The 15768-nt window shown below is 40.6% G+C and overlaps 1 protein-coding gene across 8 annotated transcripts in view; it reads right to left on the bottom strand.

Moving 5' to 3' along the window:
- BBS9 (Bardet-Biedl syndrome 9) overlaps positions 1-15768 on the bottom strand; it is a 473863-nt gene that overhangs the window by 323285 nt on the left and 134810 nt on the right. For all 8 annotated transcript variants that reach the window (XR_003093361.1, XR_003093362.1, XM_025200564.1 and 5 more), the window contains 2 exons: positions 13650-13790; positions 8912-9007 (listed from right to left, as the gene is read on the bottom strand). Coding sequence is in view for 6 of the 8 variants with exons in the window: in XM_025200564.1 (XP_025056349.1) it covers positions 8912-9007; positions 13650-13790 (237 nt within the window). In the remaining 2 variants the exon portion in view is untranslated. The remainder of the gene's footprint in view (positions 1-8911; positions 9008-13649; positions 13791-15768) is intronic.

The following is a 15768-nucleotide window of genomic DNA, read 5'->3' as shown; positions in this document are numbered from 1 at the left end:
TCCACATGCTACCTGCTGCCCGGAGCAGTGCAGCATAGACAGAAGAAGCCACTGAAGGCAGGGGAGCTAAGCAGTGCCCGGGGCCGGAGAAGCCAAGCAGTGCCTGGGCGGCTGCAGCCACACCAGGAGCAGCCCCACTGCACTGGAGCCTCAGCAGCACCACAACTTGTTTCAACAATGGTAGCCAAGCTCCCAGGCAAGAGCTGCTGTGCTGGATTCCCAGCAGTACCTCAGGAGGAAACCTGGCTTTGCAGGCACTTGGTTGGCACCAGGGGAACAAACTGCAGTGTTCTTCCCATGGTGCTGCTGGGGCTTCAGCATCATAGCTGCTGCCCAGGTACTTCATTGCCACCATGGGAAAAGCTGCAGTATTGCTGGGGCTCCAGCACTGCAGGTCTCATCCAGGAGCTTGTTGTCACACCAGGAAAGTCCCCCATCACAGCAGGGCTCAAGGCAAAAGTCTGCAGGCCAGATGACCTGGCTCTGGGGGCCAGATCCAGCTCACAGGCCACATGTGACATCCCTGCTATAAACTAAGGTACAAATCATGACAGGACAAAGGCAATGAAAATCTACCCTAACCAGGGATTTCCCTAAAGTGAGTGGAACCACCACATAAATGAAGGTGAATGAAGTTAGAACAACAAAATCTTTCCTGGGTAGATTTGCAAAAAAAGCCAGAGTATAAGGTGCTTTGGTAAGAAAAGGCCAGACAGCAGTCCCTATGGGACCAGTCTAGTTGATGTAATCTTCAGTAGCCCTTAAATCTATGTCTATATTGCACAATAAAATGAAGTGCAGACACATCTGAATGAGTTCTAAGTGCACTAAATGGGCATTCTCAGGTAACAGAAACAGTCTAGCCATAGTACTATGAAACTTCACACAAACTAATTGATCCTTCTCAGGTATCACTGTATACACCCCAGTGTGGTTAAGTGTGTTTTACTTTACATCTGCATTTAAAAAAAAAAGTTTCAAGTGGTAAATTATTTTTCACTTCAACTCTTAGACCAGGTGTAGGCAATCTTTTGTAAGCACAAGCCACCTTTTGCAACCTGATTTCCCCCCTCCTCCAAAAATGGGCAGCAAATCTCCATTCCCCCCCTCCCTCCCCCCCACCCCCACAAAGCAGCCAGCTGCATGTTTAACCCTTGACACAGATCCCCAAACTTCCTGCAGCGGGGTAAGGGCAAACGCAGCAGAGCAGCAGGTGCCACAGCAGAGGGGACTGGCAGCATGGCACATGTCCATGCCACTGATTCTCCATGCCAGATCAAACCTCTGCAGGCCAAATCGAATCTTATTGCAAGCAAGGTAGTTAGCATTATAAAAATGTTCTGGGATCCTGACTATGAGAAAGGTGCTAATATAAAAAAAAAGTATTAAACCAAAATTAAATTAATTATTTTTCTTAGCCAGAGTTGCCCATCTCCACAAACTACCAAAGTAAATCACATTTAACAAATTGCTAACTAGAGCTGACAGCTTATTTCAGATTCTATTCTACATTTCAAAGCAAGTCTTCCCTCCCTGGTTTCTTGAACAGTAAATCAATGCCAGCTAAATATTAACAAAGGAAAATGATGCTGAAAAGCATAACAAATTTTTGAAATAATGGTTTTCCAGACAGACATTTTCAAACACTGCTGCCATATTTCTTATCATTATTCATCCATCAACACGCTGTCTGAAAGGAAATACAAAAGTACAGCTGTGATGAAAAAGGTCATTAAGATTTGTATACAGAGAATATATATATTTTACTTGTTAGCAAAGTTCACAGTAAAAATCAAATGAACCAGAGGTCTTGCAATGTTGCTGTACTTATTAAACATTTTTCTCAAGATTAGCAATCCACAATTGTTTGACATTACTACTGGCATCATTCCCAGAATATGCATTTCATTGAAGGGAAAATGACAAATCCTGTTTACAGAGTAACAGGAAAGAAGCATGTTTTATTTAAAAACATGTCCATTAAAGAAAAGAACACCATCTGCTGAAGATAACATTCAACCTAACTTCCCCTTTTTTAGAACTCACAGCATAATTGCTGGACTTAGTGGAATCAGCATCAGATTTTACCTATTCAGCTTTTAAATCAAAATTAGTTTGGAAGGTTTCAGATCAAATCAACAGACATTCCATTTATAACTGACAAAACTAATACATTAATGGTCTAACATGGACAAAGAAACTAATTTCCTCTATTAGTTTCCATACATTTTTTGTTGGTCGATACAAACACAATCTAATTTTACTGAGGCAGGCATTGTATTCATTTACTCTACATGTTTTACTAAGCTATTAAACTGAAGAAGAATGTTAATTAGATTTGGGAAATGTAGGAAGCTGAAAGTCTTTAGCTGTACTGTAAAAATGTTCCTAAAATGGAAATTTGATGGCAGCAGTAACAATTATCTGTGTCATTGCCTTCCATGTGCATTTATAATTAGACAGCAGGTTTGCAATTAAATAAAAATTACATAAAAAGCTTTTCCCCTGAAAATTACAGAAGAGCATTTCTTTCAAAAATATCTCATACAAGAAAAGAGATTGCTCATAGGACTGCTAATGGATTACAATTTTTTTCAACATCAGATTCTCTAGACAAGGTTATATGGTATACTCTTTACAGTACTCTAGTTAACATTTTAAAAATGTAAAATCAGAATTCAAAATGTTCACCTTAGCTTAAATATGTCCCTGACTTCTGAGTGCATGCCCCAAGGCAATTCAGAGCAACTCAGGTACCTAGGAGCCCTATAAAGTCTATGGAGAGACTTTTAGAGAGATTCAGATTTAGGTACCAAGAGATTCGGATTTAGGTACCTTTCTACTCTACAGAAAGAATGTGGAGTGGTAGGTATCTCCACTGTTTGTTAGAGATGCCTACCAATGAGCTATTGAGAAAGCCCAGCAGCACCTCCAGTTAGTCAAAAAAAAATGTAGTGTATTTGAATCCATCTTCTGGAGTTTAGATTGCCACCTCGAGCTATCAGTTAGCTATCTCTATTCACTTGTGATTCACAAAACCTTATCCCACTTCTGAGCTGCTTAATAGATTTCTGAGAATAGGCATGTGGCGAGTGATAACGGTGTCACTGGGTGCATCTACATGTACGCATTTACTGCGCAGTAACCAAAACTACTGTGCAGTACAGGCATGCATCTACATGTGCTTGCCCATACTGCTCAGTAAACAGGATGATTTATACTGACTTGAGCAAAAATTTGATACCTGCATCATGCAGGTATCAAATTTATGCCCAATTAGTTACTGCACAGTAATGCACATGTAGACACCTTACTGCACAGAAACACTGTGAGTGTGTATTGAGTTGGGACTAACTTTAGTCCACACACAGCATTAATGCACTTTAATGCTCGCACATGTAGATGCCGGCCTATTCCCACTTACTGCGCAGTAATTTACTGCATAATAAATTTAAGCCAACGGAAATGTGTGTGTAGACAGATCCACTGTCCACTTCTGGCCAATAAATATAGTGGTTAGATCATTCACCAAGGAAGTGGGATATTTGGTTCTAGGCCCACCTTATCCTGAAAAAAATCAGAACCCAACCCACATTTCTACTTCCTAAATTGTAACCATGATGCTACAGAATAGCCTAGGTGAGGCAACTCAATCAGGATGCTGCAGCATTCTGGGATCCCCTGGGTACTGCCCAATAAATCCAGATATTTCAAATTGGAATTCACACTGTCAAAAGCAGTTGTGGTCTGCATTCTTTGAAACAAAATAATTACTCTATTATTCTTCTGTAGTCAAGAAATGAGTGAAGGCTAAGATGCTGGCATTTTCCAAGGGCTAAATGAGTCTTAAAAGGTTGAGAAACACAACTCTACCTCTTCTGCTGATGCTGACCCACTGGGCACCAAGTGTACAAAAAAGGAAAAGAGAAAATAAGAGGGGGTTTGGAGACTATGGATTAGAAAGCCATTATTCTAATAGCCAGGGGAACACCATAGGCAGTAGGCTACACTGGCAGACCATCTCCTCCATTTCCCCAGAACTGTAAAAGTTAAAAAACAGAAATAAATCTGAAAGCAGAGACTGGAACTCAAAACATTCCCCTCTCAGGATAGTGTAGCATAACTAGGCTACATAGCCCCTTCTTATGGTTCAACTTGATGAGCAAACACATGATGAAATGAATGTCAGAGGCAGTTGTCAGGTCTACAGTACAGGAACCTATATTAAATCAAGTCTGCTGGAGCATGGTAATTACCGTCCTGCAGCACACTCCAGCATAATGTGTATCAGCGTCCCCGCACTGAAAAATGGTGGCAGAGGAACTTTAACTAAAGCTTGTCAAACGCGTTTTAGTTAAAGTGCCCCCACCGCCATTTTTCAGTATGGGAACACTGATACATGTGGTGGCTCTTGGAGCTACTCTAATTAAAGTATCCTCACCCCCCCCCCCTAAAGGTGCCCCCCCCCCCCCCCCCCACTCCCAGAGCACATATATAAACACCCTACAGTTATATAAAATGGGTTGCACCTAACATATTGTAAAAACAGGCATTTTAAGGACATCACCTTTCAGCTTCAAGGAAGAAAACAAAGATTAAATGAATATGAAAACTTTTTCACCTATACCTGTTCCTTCCAGATCAAGATTAACACATCTGCAAAGGAACATAAGGAAAGCTTGCACTTACATTGTGCATGATTTATTTACACCTTGGATGAAGGACTCCAGTACTTTGGTGTCTAGGACATTGTTACTTTTTTGAGGATCGTTAGTTCATACAGTATTCATCGTTATCTATACTTTTAAAAAATAAATTCTATATGGCCTCAGTGCAAAGGAGATCGTAGGATATAAGCAGAGCTAACATTTGCTTTATGTTATTGGATGATAGAAACTTCATTGTGCATACACATTCAGTCTGCATTCACTTCATGCCAACCATAAACACAACTATTTTAATAGCATGAAACCAAATACAAGTTTTTGTGTATTTGATAAATCTATATTCATAGAAGCCCTGGGAATGGAATAACAACCTTCAGTATTCGGTATATGAACTTACCCTGTGTCATTTTTTCACATTTCTAAAAAATTACAGATTTTTAAAGACACAACTTTATTAAAACGAGCTAAGTCATTTTATGCCCTTGAGATGCAGATATAAAGCATAGAACAAGTAGCTTAACTGCAATGTGGAATCAAACACCACTCTTTTTTTTTTTTTTTTAAGGGAAAGGTTCCTAGGCACGACAAGAGAAATAATAAGCATTCACATTAGAGGGAAGACCAAATGTTTTAAATATTCTATGTAGAGCGATCTTTATAAGTCAAGACTGGGAAACAAGTAAGACTGTGTGGGAAAGTTTATATTAAGACCACAAGTGTCATTCCTAGCCTATGAACAAACAAAACCAAAATGCAGAGGAAGAAATTGGGGTTTAAGTAGGAAGACTGAAGATTATGAATTTGTTAGACTGAAAATTATGAATTCATTAAATATTAAAATATGTTTAAAAACAAACGAATCCTTAATTGGCGTAAACTGACATGGATCTGACCACACATGTGAACCTTTTCATCCAACAATACCAGAAAATAGGAATCCATTTATTCTTATGTTAACTTATAAGGAAAAGTCTTCATAAATAATTTAAATTATTTAGTTTCTAGAAAATTCAAACTGTTTAAATTCCATTGTCAACTTAAATATTACAAGTCAACTAACAATAAAATATAGTATACAAATAGTACATACATAACCTTATATAGATATGAAGCTGATACATGTAAAATGATTGTTGATATTATAAAAAGTCCTTTACTAAGTACCATCCAGATGTCTCTGATCAAAGCACTTGTTGTTAAAAAATTATTAAATATTACCTAACAGTTTACAACTCTTAACCTGGTATCACTGATATGTATAAAAAATATATATATAACTTTAAAAATACATTTTATTTAAATGATTTGGATTCTTTTACTTGAAAAAAAATTATTTCAGCTCAGCAAGCTGGCTTTCCTATCTGTCACTTAATCAAGAGTGTTTATACGGAACACTACAATTCTGTCAGAGCAATCAGGGTGGTCATGGAAACCATGAATTGAAATAAACACCTTGAAATCCTGCAAATGAGATGTTTTACATCCACTTGGTGGCTTCTTTATTTCACAGAAAAATGTACATCATATCATGCACAGGCATGAAATCAAATCAATGGAACTCTTGCTCAGCAACAGGCAGCAAGTACGCACATGACAATATAACGCAGCCAATGATATCTGTAGTTGAGCAAGGAAGTTGGTAAGCTGCGCTGAGGCAAAAATGAGGTAAAAACAGATGCGGCAAGCATAACAAAAGTGGCATATATAAATATTATGCACATATGTATGAAGCATCAAAAGCTACTACTACTACACAGAAGTGGTGGTGGCAAGTCTTCTACAATATGTAATGTTCATGTGCACTGCAATGAAAAGGCAAGCTATAAGAAACATCTTGAGGGTAAGTTTTATGAACTTTTTGAAAGTCATGTAAATGACCTAAAAGACCTGTTGAAGGATTGTCTTAGCCTTAAGTCTTGTTGCTGACAAGAGACATTGAGGACTACTATGTTCTACATCATGTAGGTCATGACATGACACTTGACAACAAACAGGAGAGAAGATTTTGGGTCAGAGGCAGGTTGGAAATATGGCGTTCCTTTTGAAATAAAATTGCTGCTTTTGTTATTGACAATGGTGCATGAAAGCCAAACGGTAAGAATGAGGGCCTCAGGCAGACTTTATGCTTAACACATGACTAACCATTTAATCATGTCTTAAATACTAGTCCAGCTACTCATTCATGTAATTAACAGTGTGAGAAAATGGAAAATGGGCCACAAAATTACTATATTTACTCAAATCCACAATGACTTCAAATTTAACCTAACACTCCCCAAAATTAGATTCTACAGATGGAAAATATATAAATGTGTTATAATTTTCCATGTGCAGAATCTAATTTTTGGAGGTTTGTCTTTCATTCATCCCTCTCCCCCACCCTTGCCCACATGCCAACTGCTGCAGTGAGGAAAGCAATGGCAGGGGGGAGGCAGTGGGGGGCAGTCAAGCAGCTTGACCCCTGCCCCTTGTCCTCCCACACCTTGCCACCTCTCTTCCCTTACCACTTGCCCTTTCCATTTCTGTTCTCCCCGCCAGCCCCACCCCAACATTGCTGCCTTAGGCCCCACTCTCCCTCCTGGCAGGTTCTGTCTCCCTTTTCCCCATTGCTTACCCTTGCTCCACTCTGGCAGGCCCTGACCCTGCTCTAGCGTGGGGTATGCAGTGGGTGCTTGTTGTGGCTGCAGTATTGCCCAATAGCAGTGGCAGATCCAGATGACCCATAGAGCCAGGGCAAGAGATGTCTTGCCACTGCTGCTGCTGCCTTGAGACTGGGCTAGAGCCAGAGCAAGCACAAGCTCTGTGCCCTGGCTAGAACAGAGCCAGAGCCTGCCAGAGTGCAGAAAGGGGACACACAGCCGCCTGGCAGGGGGCAGAGGCAGGCAGCAGGAGGCCGAAGCTGTGGGGAGGTCAGGGAAGAGGGAAAAGGAGCTGTGGCTCTAACCCAGACCCAGGGTCAGGGCCAAGCTGCAGAAGCTGCCTGCTTCCCCCTCCACCACCTTGTACCCAAATGCAAGACAAGGGGTTCCCCCCCCCAGCCTTGTATAATTGTGGGGCAGGGGGAGGATTCATCTTGGATTTGACTAAACACAGTATTCCATTAAATGTCTGTAATAATCATGTGGCTGATATCCATTAGGTTAAACTGAACATGTGGAAGGCTCTCCGTTGTGCTCCAGTGGCAGTCCCAGGACTGGAACCAGCTGATAGATGGTCCCAAGCCCAGAACCACACCGGTTCACCTGGCATGTGATTTTCTACTTGCCAATGCAGGGGAGCCTGGAGTTATGATCTCAGGTTCCCCCTCCATGAACGAGTAGTAATGGCAAAATTTGAATCTGGTCGTGTATCCAAAATTGGTGCATCACGCTGTCTATACACAGCATGGCAGGAGGCATGATTCTTGGGATCAGGAAACAGATCCCATCGCACCATTAAGTGAATGCATGCCAAGGGCCAAAGACTCGAAGTTTTGCTGACAAAGTGGCATGCCCTGCATTTAGAATTTGTTCAACTTAATTATGGAACAAATTTGTGAAAAAGAGTGGGTGCTTTAGATGTGCAGAGACTTGTTATTGTTGTAAGAGAGACTTTAACTGTTTGTCGTGCTCGTAGTGCAGGGTTTCATCAGGACCTCTTTCTTACAGAAAAATCAACAGGCAAAGGGAAAAGTTCTCCTTCATCAGTGGCTCCAAGATGGAAGTTTGGTTGGAAGTAGTTCATTTTCATGCCACCCACCTGAAGGATTGCCTAAAATGTGTTGAAAAGTATAAGCAAAATTGTAAATAAGAAGTTGAGAAAGTGGTCTCATGGCAATTATCAGAAACACAGATATTTCAGCAACAGAGGGATTTGTTCCCAAAATAAAATCAACTCTTATCACTTGGTAAAAAAATCAATAATCAGAGCATCACCTGACAAATGACTTTGTATAGTGGGCAAAATCTAAGGGTCAAACCATTGAAAACATGTTAGCCAATAACATCCTCAGTGAAACCATCAAGAAAATCAAAATCTGCAATATTTTTTGTCAAGCCTACTGCCTGTTTTTTGACAGCATGACAAACGGTTGATTCCACTCAAGCCAAAAATCTTGTTCTTGCATCAATAAATATTTTTTAATCATATTTCCACATCTGAAGACAACATATTAGCAAAAGACAAATTCAATGACTTAATCAGTATAGTTTCTAATATGAAATGTAAACCTTGATGAATTTTAAATTAATCCTGATATTACTTACGTGATGTTTTTGAAGCAAGAAGAGTGGTTCTAGAACCAGCTAAGAACTGGAATCCTAAACTATTTACCTGATCTTCATCAGACTGATCAGAAAAATCTGTGAGAGAAGAAATATAACGTTAAATTGAACTGTTACACAATGTTTGCAGCAAATTTTCAATCCACATTAAGGATTAGATTGCCCTTGCCTAAATGCCACTGGAGCTGAATCTGCACAAAACCTTTACAGAAAGGCACAGAACCACAGCAGACCCTATGAGCAGACATCACTTGGTCTATGCCCCTTCCTGAAAAATTTATTCAGAAAGTGGTACAGAGGAAGCAGAGCCATGGCCATTCTCCCACTACAATGTACTAAGTGAACAAGACTAATGCATTTTGGGGTTCAAGCTGCATCATCCATGAAAACAGTACAACATACATATTATACAGTCCCAAAAGAAACTGCTCTGCCCAATTCCTCCCATAGAAGGATGTGACTCTGCAGTGCCATCTATTTATGGAGTCTATTCAAATTGGCTGAAAACTACTATAAAGCATTCAAACATCAAGACTTTAAGAGTTCTGTCTTATCCTGCAGTGTATGGCTAGTGAGAAATGCCTAACCTTAGTTACAAGATAAGCCCAGGCATATTAAATTTTATATTGTGCACAGTATACTGTAATAGACACTAGATGATTCTAAGGGTAGCACATGTATACTTAATTCCACCATCAACACCCCAAAGAAAACAGAAGGAGAAAGGAGATAATGTTTAGCAAAGTAAATATTGCTGAATAGTCAACATTTAACAAAACAGCCCACCAAACATCATTCCTTGTTCTCCTTTTTCTATTGATAAAAAAGGAGGAATTACTTTTGTAGTAGTACCACATAAAACAGATGTGCACATTCCCTGTAGAGGGCCTTTACTGTAGCACTAGGTTTTGTTTTCTCAGTCCCACAGAGTATCCCAAAGTGCTTTGCTCCAAAGGGGGAAGGAGAGAGAGCAGAGTGGACAATCCAGTGCCCCTTTCCTGCCATGAGGTAGTGCAAGCAGGCTGCAGGGACCCACACTACTTGCTGATCACTGACAGGCTGCCCAGTCACCCACATGTAAGCTGTCAGTGACTTGGTACACTGACAAGCTGCCCTCACTCAGGCTAGGGACAGACATTACACATAAACTGGTTTAAGTGATCAGAAATTGGTTTAAACCCGTAATGAAACATAAGTTCAGTGCACATAAACCAGTGTGTGTGTGTGTGTGTGTGTGTGTGTGTGTGTGTGTGTGTGTGTGTGTGTGTGTGTGTCCATGTCCAATTTCACTGGGACAGGACAAAGGCACACAGAACAGTGTCTGTTTAGGGCTTTTGGGAGCTAATCAGCAGGTCAGCTGGTAATGTCCCTCCTTGGAAAAAGCTGTTTAAGAAGAGCTTGAACTAATGAGAAAAGCTTTTGTTTTGCTGATGGGCTGATAAACACTGTAGTTTTATCAGCCCTCCTGCTGGTTTGCAATCCTGACAGGTTTGCAGACAGAGAGATGGAGATTGAAAAGCTCAGTATCATCAACAGATGCATGCACTACACATCCCCACTTTGCCTGAGAGTGCTAGACTGGGGCTAGGGTCTAACCACACTCCTGTCCCTTGAGCAGCCTGAGACGGTGCAGGCCAGGGTGGGGGTTTAACGCGCCACCCCCCCGACCCCCTGCTAATCAGAGCGTCCTGTCAGGGCCTGCACACACACCCGCCCACCCCCCTCAGCTCAGCACTATGGAAGGGAAGGGAGGGCTGCTCTAGCACCCCCTGGCTTGTAGCCTGAGCCCCTGCAGGCATCTGCCTGCATTTCTGGAATGAAAAGAGAACGTCTATCCACATCCAAATCAGTTCAAGCTTTGCAGGTTAGACAAACCTGCAAAGATTGAATCAATTCAGGCTCAGGCTTTTTGATTGTCTGGCCCTAGCCCCAGTCTCAGGGAGGCAGGAGAAAGCAGAACCACAGGGCTGAGTGACCCCTTATTGTGCTCTTGGCTGGGGAGCATGCCACCAAATGCTTTCGCAGAAACTTTGTAGCAGTTCAGCTGGGGGGCTCTGTGCATCTGAGCCTCATAGTGCTATATACTGAGGCACTATAAAAGTGCTGCAGTCTACAAATGCATGTCTGTCTGTGGCCTCTAAATGCACCTCCATGGGCAGCATGATCTGAATGCTTTAACACAACATTTTAATTGTATATTTTATTCTGGAATGGCCAAAAACATTTTAAGGACCTTGAACAAATTGTAAATTGTGTTGTATGAATATTTCACCTTTTGAACAGTGTTTTATAATAGTCTTATTTCATTAACCAAAATGACAAACTAAATGAATCTCAAAATCAAAAAATGAAATCAATTATGTTTAGAATACCTCTAGATCGAAGTTCATAACACGGTCAAGTTAAAAAATGTTTTAGACAAAACTTAAACCTACAAACACACATAGCAAATCCTAAATACATGAGAGAATACCACAGAAAGGCAGGTATGTATAAGATTATGTACCCAAATCATAAACAATATTTGAAAAAGAAAACACAGGATACTATCTGGCATGCAAGTAAGTAAAAGGGAAAATACATATATTTGCCCTTGAAGTGACAGTCCTACAACCACAATGAAAGATTTGCTTGGAAGAAATTTCTGAGGTCAGCTCCAATCACCTGCTGTCCCAGATAATCATATTGTATAATCTCTTTCACAAAGTGGTCAAGCTCCCCCCATCAGAACTAGCTTGACTTTTTTGCCCCAGTACTCTTATTGAAAAACTGTTCCAGAACTTGACTTCTCTGATGTTTAGAAGCTGGTAATTTCCATCTTACGTTCCTAGCTAATTTGTTTTTGGGGCAAGATTCTTCTATAGGGCTGTGTTCTTGTGTTCAAATCCTGTAGGAGAATTCTCTCAAGTTTATTTTTCTGGTAAAAAAAATAATTACCTTGCAGACGCCTGAAGAAACATTTGAATGCTGAGCCCCTGAAGAGCAGAACACTTGCAGTGTTGATACTGCATAGCCAGGCTCCCCTATACACGTATTTCCACATGCTTTACAGGCTCCATCAGTCTGCCTGGAGACAGATAGCAGCAGTGCACAGGGCATCCTTGATTGGATGACCCAGGCTACTCAGGGTCAACCTATGTCTCCCTGCAGCACAATGCTTGGATTGTGAAAGGGGTATATACTGCTCCCTGCTTGGCTGGAGCCCTAGAGTTCAGAAAGTGATGCACTGTATCACTGGGAGTGGGAACAAAGCAACCTGGAATGCTAGAGAATTGTGCTGTGGCTTCTTTCAGAAGAGAATGCGTACAGGCATTTTGCTCTCCCAGAAGAAAGTGTCCTGAGACTGATTTAGCTCTGGTTGTTCCTGGATTTTTTTTTTTTTTCCTGGAATGGCTATTTTTGCTCTGAAACAAAAATCCTGAACATCTGTACACTCATGGTTCCTTCTGGGAGAACAGCGACTGTCATAGGAAAAAAATTGTGTGTGCATGGTCTTAGTTAACCAGATCTTCCCTGGTGTTTACTTCAACGATGTACTTTCTTGGTTCAATGGTGACTCCTTACACATTTAACGTTACTAAATTAAATAATCCAAGTCCATTCTTGTATGATAGTCTCTTCTCCAGTCCCCCAATGACACTCATGTAGCCCTCCCCTGCAACTGTTCCAGTTTGAATTAATCTTTCTTCAACAGGCCAAACAGAACTGTGAACAATATTCTGAAGGGACCTAGCATCATGGCATTAATACTTCTCTATATCTACAGGAAATATCTCAACTCATACTTAGGATGTGCTCAGTTTCTCATCACACTGGTTAGCTATTCTGTGATTAATGAATGCACCCAAGTCTTTACACTCCTCTATTTTTCCAATTGATAAGCTGCAAGTTACAATATAAATTGCAGGACTTACCCTTTGTATGATTAAATATCATCCCATTTCTATTACTACATTCTTCTAGACCAGCTGTTCCTCCTGTATGAGATACTTCCAACTCCTCTTTGTATTACTGATGCCTCCAAAATTTGATTCATTAGCAAATTTAATTCTCTCTCTCCTTTTTTTTTTATGCCCCAAGGTCAATAATGAAAATATTAAAGATCAGTCCCAACTCTGATCCTTAAGAAATTCTCCCTTCTAGCCAGCAGATGCTCCTGCACTACAACTGGTTGTCATTTCCCTTTCAATCAGCTCCTCGCCATTATAATGTTTGTATTAATACCCATATTTTTCTTGACTAACAGATTTCCCATGTGGGGCCGTATCAAATGTTTAGTGGAACCTAAAAACACCCTATCAACTGCATTTTCCTCAACTTAAAACACAAAGAAACAAAACCTTATCAAACCAAAATATCAGATTAGTTTGGCACAATCTACTTTTGGTAAAGCAATATTAGATTTTATTCCATTTATTTCTGTGTTTTCATTTATTCAGAATAAATTTTGAAAGAAAAGAATAATAGATTGTTTTGAAACATTTAATATTCTTTAAAGCAAAGCAAGCTTTATAATACTTTTACAAAACTCAAAAGCCCTAGGTTGTTACTCAGATAATATAAATTACATCTTTGAACACTGAAACTAACCAAAATATTCAGCTGGTGTTTCTAATTTGGCAATTACCTTTTAATTACCCTATCATTACTCAAGGATGAAAGATTCCAGTCTAAATTCCTATCATATCTTGGGTTACAGGGACATCGTTTAAAGTCCTACCTGGAAAAAGTCTGACAAGACTGACAGGAGGTTTGTTGGTATCAATAGTTAGCTTGTGGTTTGCTGTTTTTGAAGGTTGAGCTGGAAAGCAAATTAACCGCAGGGGCAGTCTAAACTTGCACTGTGCAACTCTTGGTACCCCTAAAATAAAAGGATATACATCATCAGTATTAGTGTAAACTCTGTATTCCAACGGCAGGATTACAATTGCTCAAAGAGGACACTTTTAGTGTAGGTCAGGAACTCATTAAAAACAAACCATATACACTTTTGGATTATTGTTCACTTTCAACCTAAACATGCTTTTACGCTGAATCATATCCAGTTACTGACAAATTAAAACTAAGTATTTTGGTTTCAGACACTATAAAAATAATTAACCAAATCTATTAAATTTGTACACCCGCATTCACAATGATTAAGTAACCATAACAGACTATTACCAGCTTAGTCAGACCTTCAGCCAAATCATGCCATGCTAATATGACTGAGGGTTACATGGTTTATGCCTCATGTTCTGAATGCATTCTACAGGCACACCAACAATGTGTCTACATATTCCTCACAGTTATGAAATTTCACACTTCTTCAAATCAGTCTTTTACTTGTTATACTCTTAAAAATATATCCACTACCAAATGGCAGAAATTGTTGGTTTAATATAAAAGGTCTATCAGATGGAAACACTTCTTTAACCTCACCAGTAAAATTCAAAAGTATTTCTACATGTTACCTTTTCTCTGACACATTGTAGCAAAAAGAACACATAATTGTAGTTTTAAAATTAAATAACAGCACAAAACATCCTACAGTAACTACAGTGAGGTATAGAACATATCACAGACACAGGAAATTATCACTGCATTCAGAGAAGACCTGAGCAAGATGCAGGGCCCGGGGCAAATCAGCCTGTGCGGGGCCCCACTCCTGGATGCGAGGAACCCGGTGGCAGATTCAGCAGCGGGGCAGGTTGGAGGAGTGCTGAGCAGCCCGCCAGCCATGAAGCCGGCAGCAGCACAGACTTGCTGTGGCCACTCTGCCCGGCTCCGCAGACCCTCCAAAGCGCCCCCGTCCAGGGACGGCCCTGACTGTATAACATACAATTCTATTCTCAGATTTAAAAAAACATAGTTTCATAGTAGCTAGGGTCAGGAGGGACCTGAACAGTTCATCTAGCCGGACCCCCTGCCACAGGCAGGAATGAATGCTGGGTTCACAAGACCCCAGACAGGTGATCATCCAACCTCCTCTTGAATTTGCCCAAGGTAGGGGCGAGGACCACTTCCCTGGGAAGTTGGTTCCAGATTTTGGCCACCCTAACTGTAAAATATTGCCTTCCGATCTCTAACCTAAACCTATTCTCCATCAGCTTATGACCATTTTTCCTTGTCACCCCAGGTGGTGCTGGGGAGAAAAGGGCTCTGCCTATTTGCTGTTGATCTCCTGTGATGAGCTTGTAGGCAGCCACCAGGTCCCCCCTCATCCTCCTCTTGCTGAGGCTGAACAGGTTCAGGTCCTTCAGTCTCTCCTCGTAGGGCCTGTCCTGCTGCCCTCTCACATATTTATTTCCAATTCAAGTGTATCTTAGAATTTTGTATTCCTGTATCTGTCAGTCATGTGATCCATGTGAAAAAATAATTAAAATTAAAAACTGTTTAAATAATATGATTATGTATATAATATAATAATATAGGATAGTAATAGGACAATCATCTCTACAATTGTAATAACTGTCAATTTTAATAAAAATATCTTTTCCCCCCAAAACTAATCACAAATTGTCAAGAACATGTACAAATATACTTACAGACCTAATGCTTAAGATCATAAGTGTCATACTTGGTCAGACCAATGATCCATCTATCCCAGTATCCTGTCTCTGACAGTAGCAAAAGTGGATGCTATACAGGGTTAGTATTGAACCAGATATCTCTAGAGCAGCAGTGCCTAACCTTTTTACCCCACGGGTCAGATGGGTGGTGCCAAGTCCCTTCACAGGCTGGATCCAGCCAATGGGCCCGATCCAGCTGAGAGAGATTTACACATCCCAACCCTAATCTGTCCACTTGGGGTGCAAGCGGGACAGAGTGGCCCCAACTTGGATATGTGTGTGGGGGGG

The sequence above is a fragment of the Alligator sinensis genome, unplaced genomic scaffold, assembly GCF_000455745.1.
Source record: "Alligator sinensis unplaced genomic scaffold, ASM45574v1 scaffold86_1, whole genome shotgun sequence".
Lineage (NCBI taxonomy): Eukaryota > Metazoa > Chordata > Crocodylia > Alligatoridae > Alligator > Alligator sinensis.
Note: the sequence above shows the minus strand (reverse complement) of the source record. Positions and strands in the feature narration are given on the sequence as shown.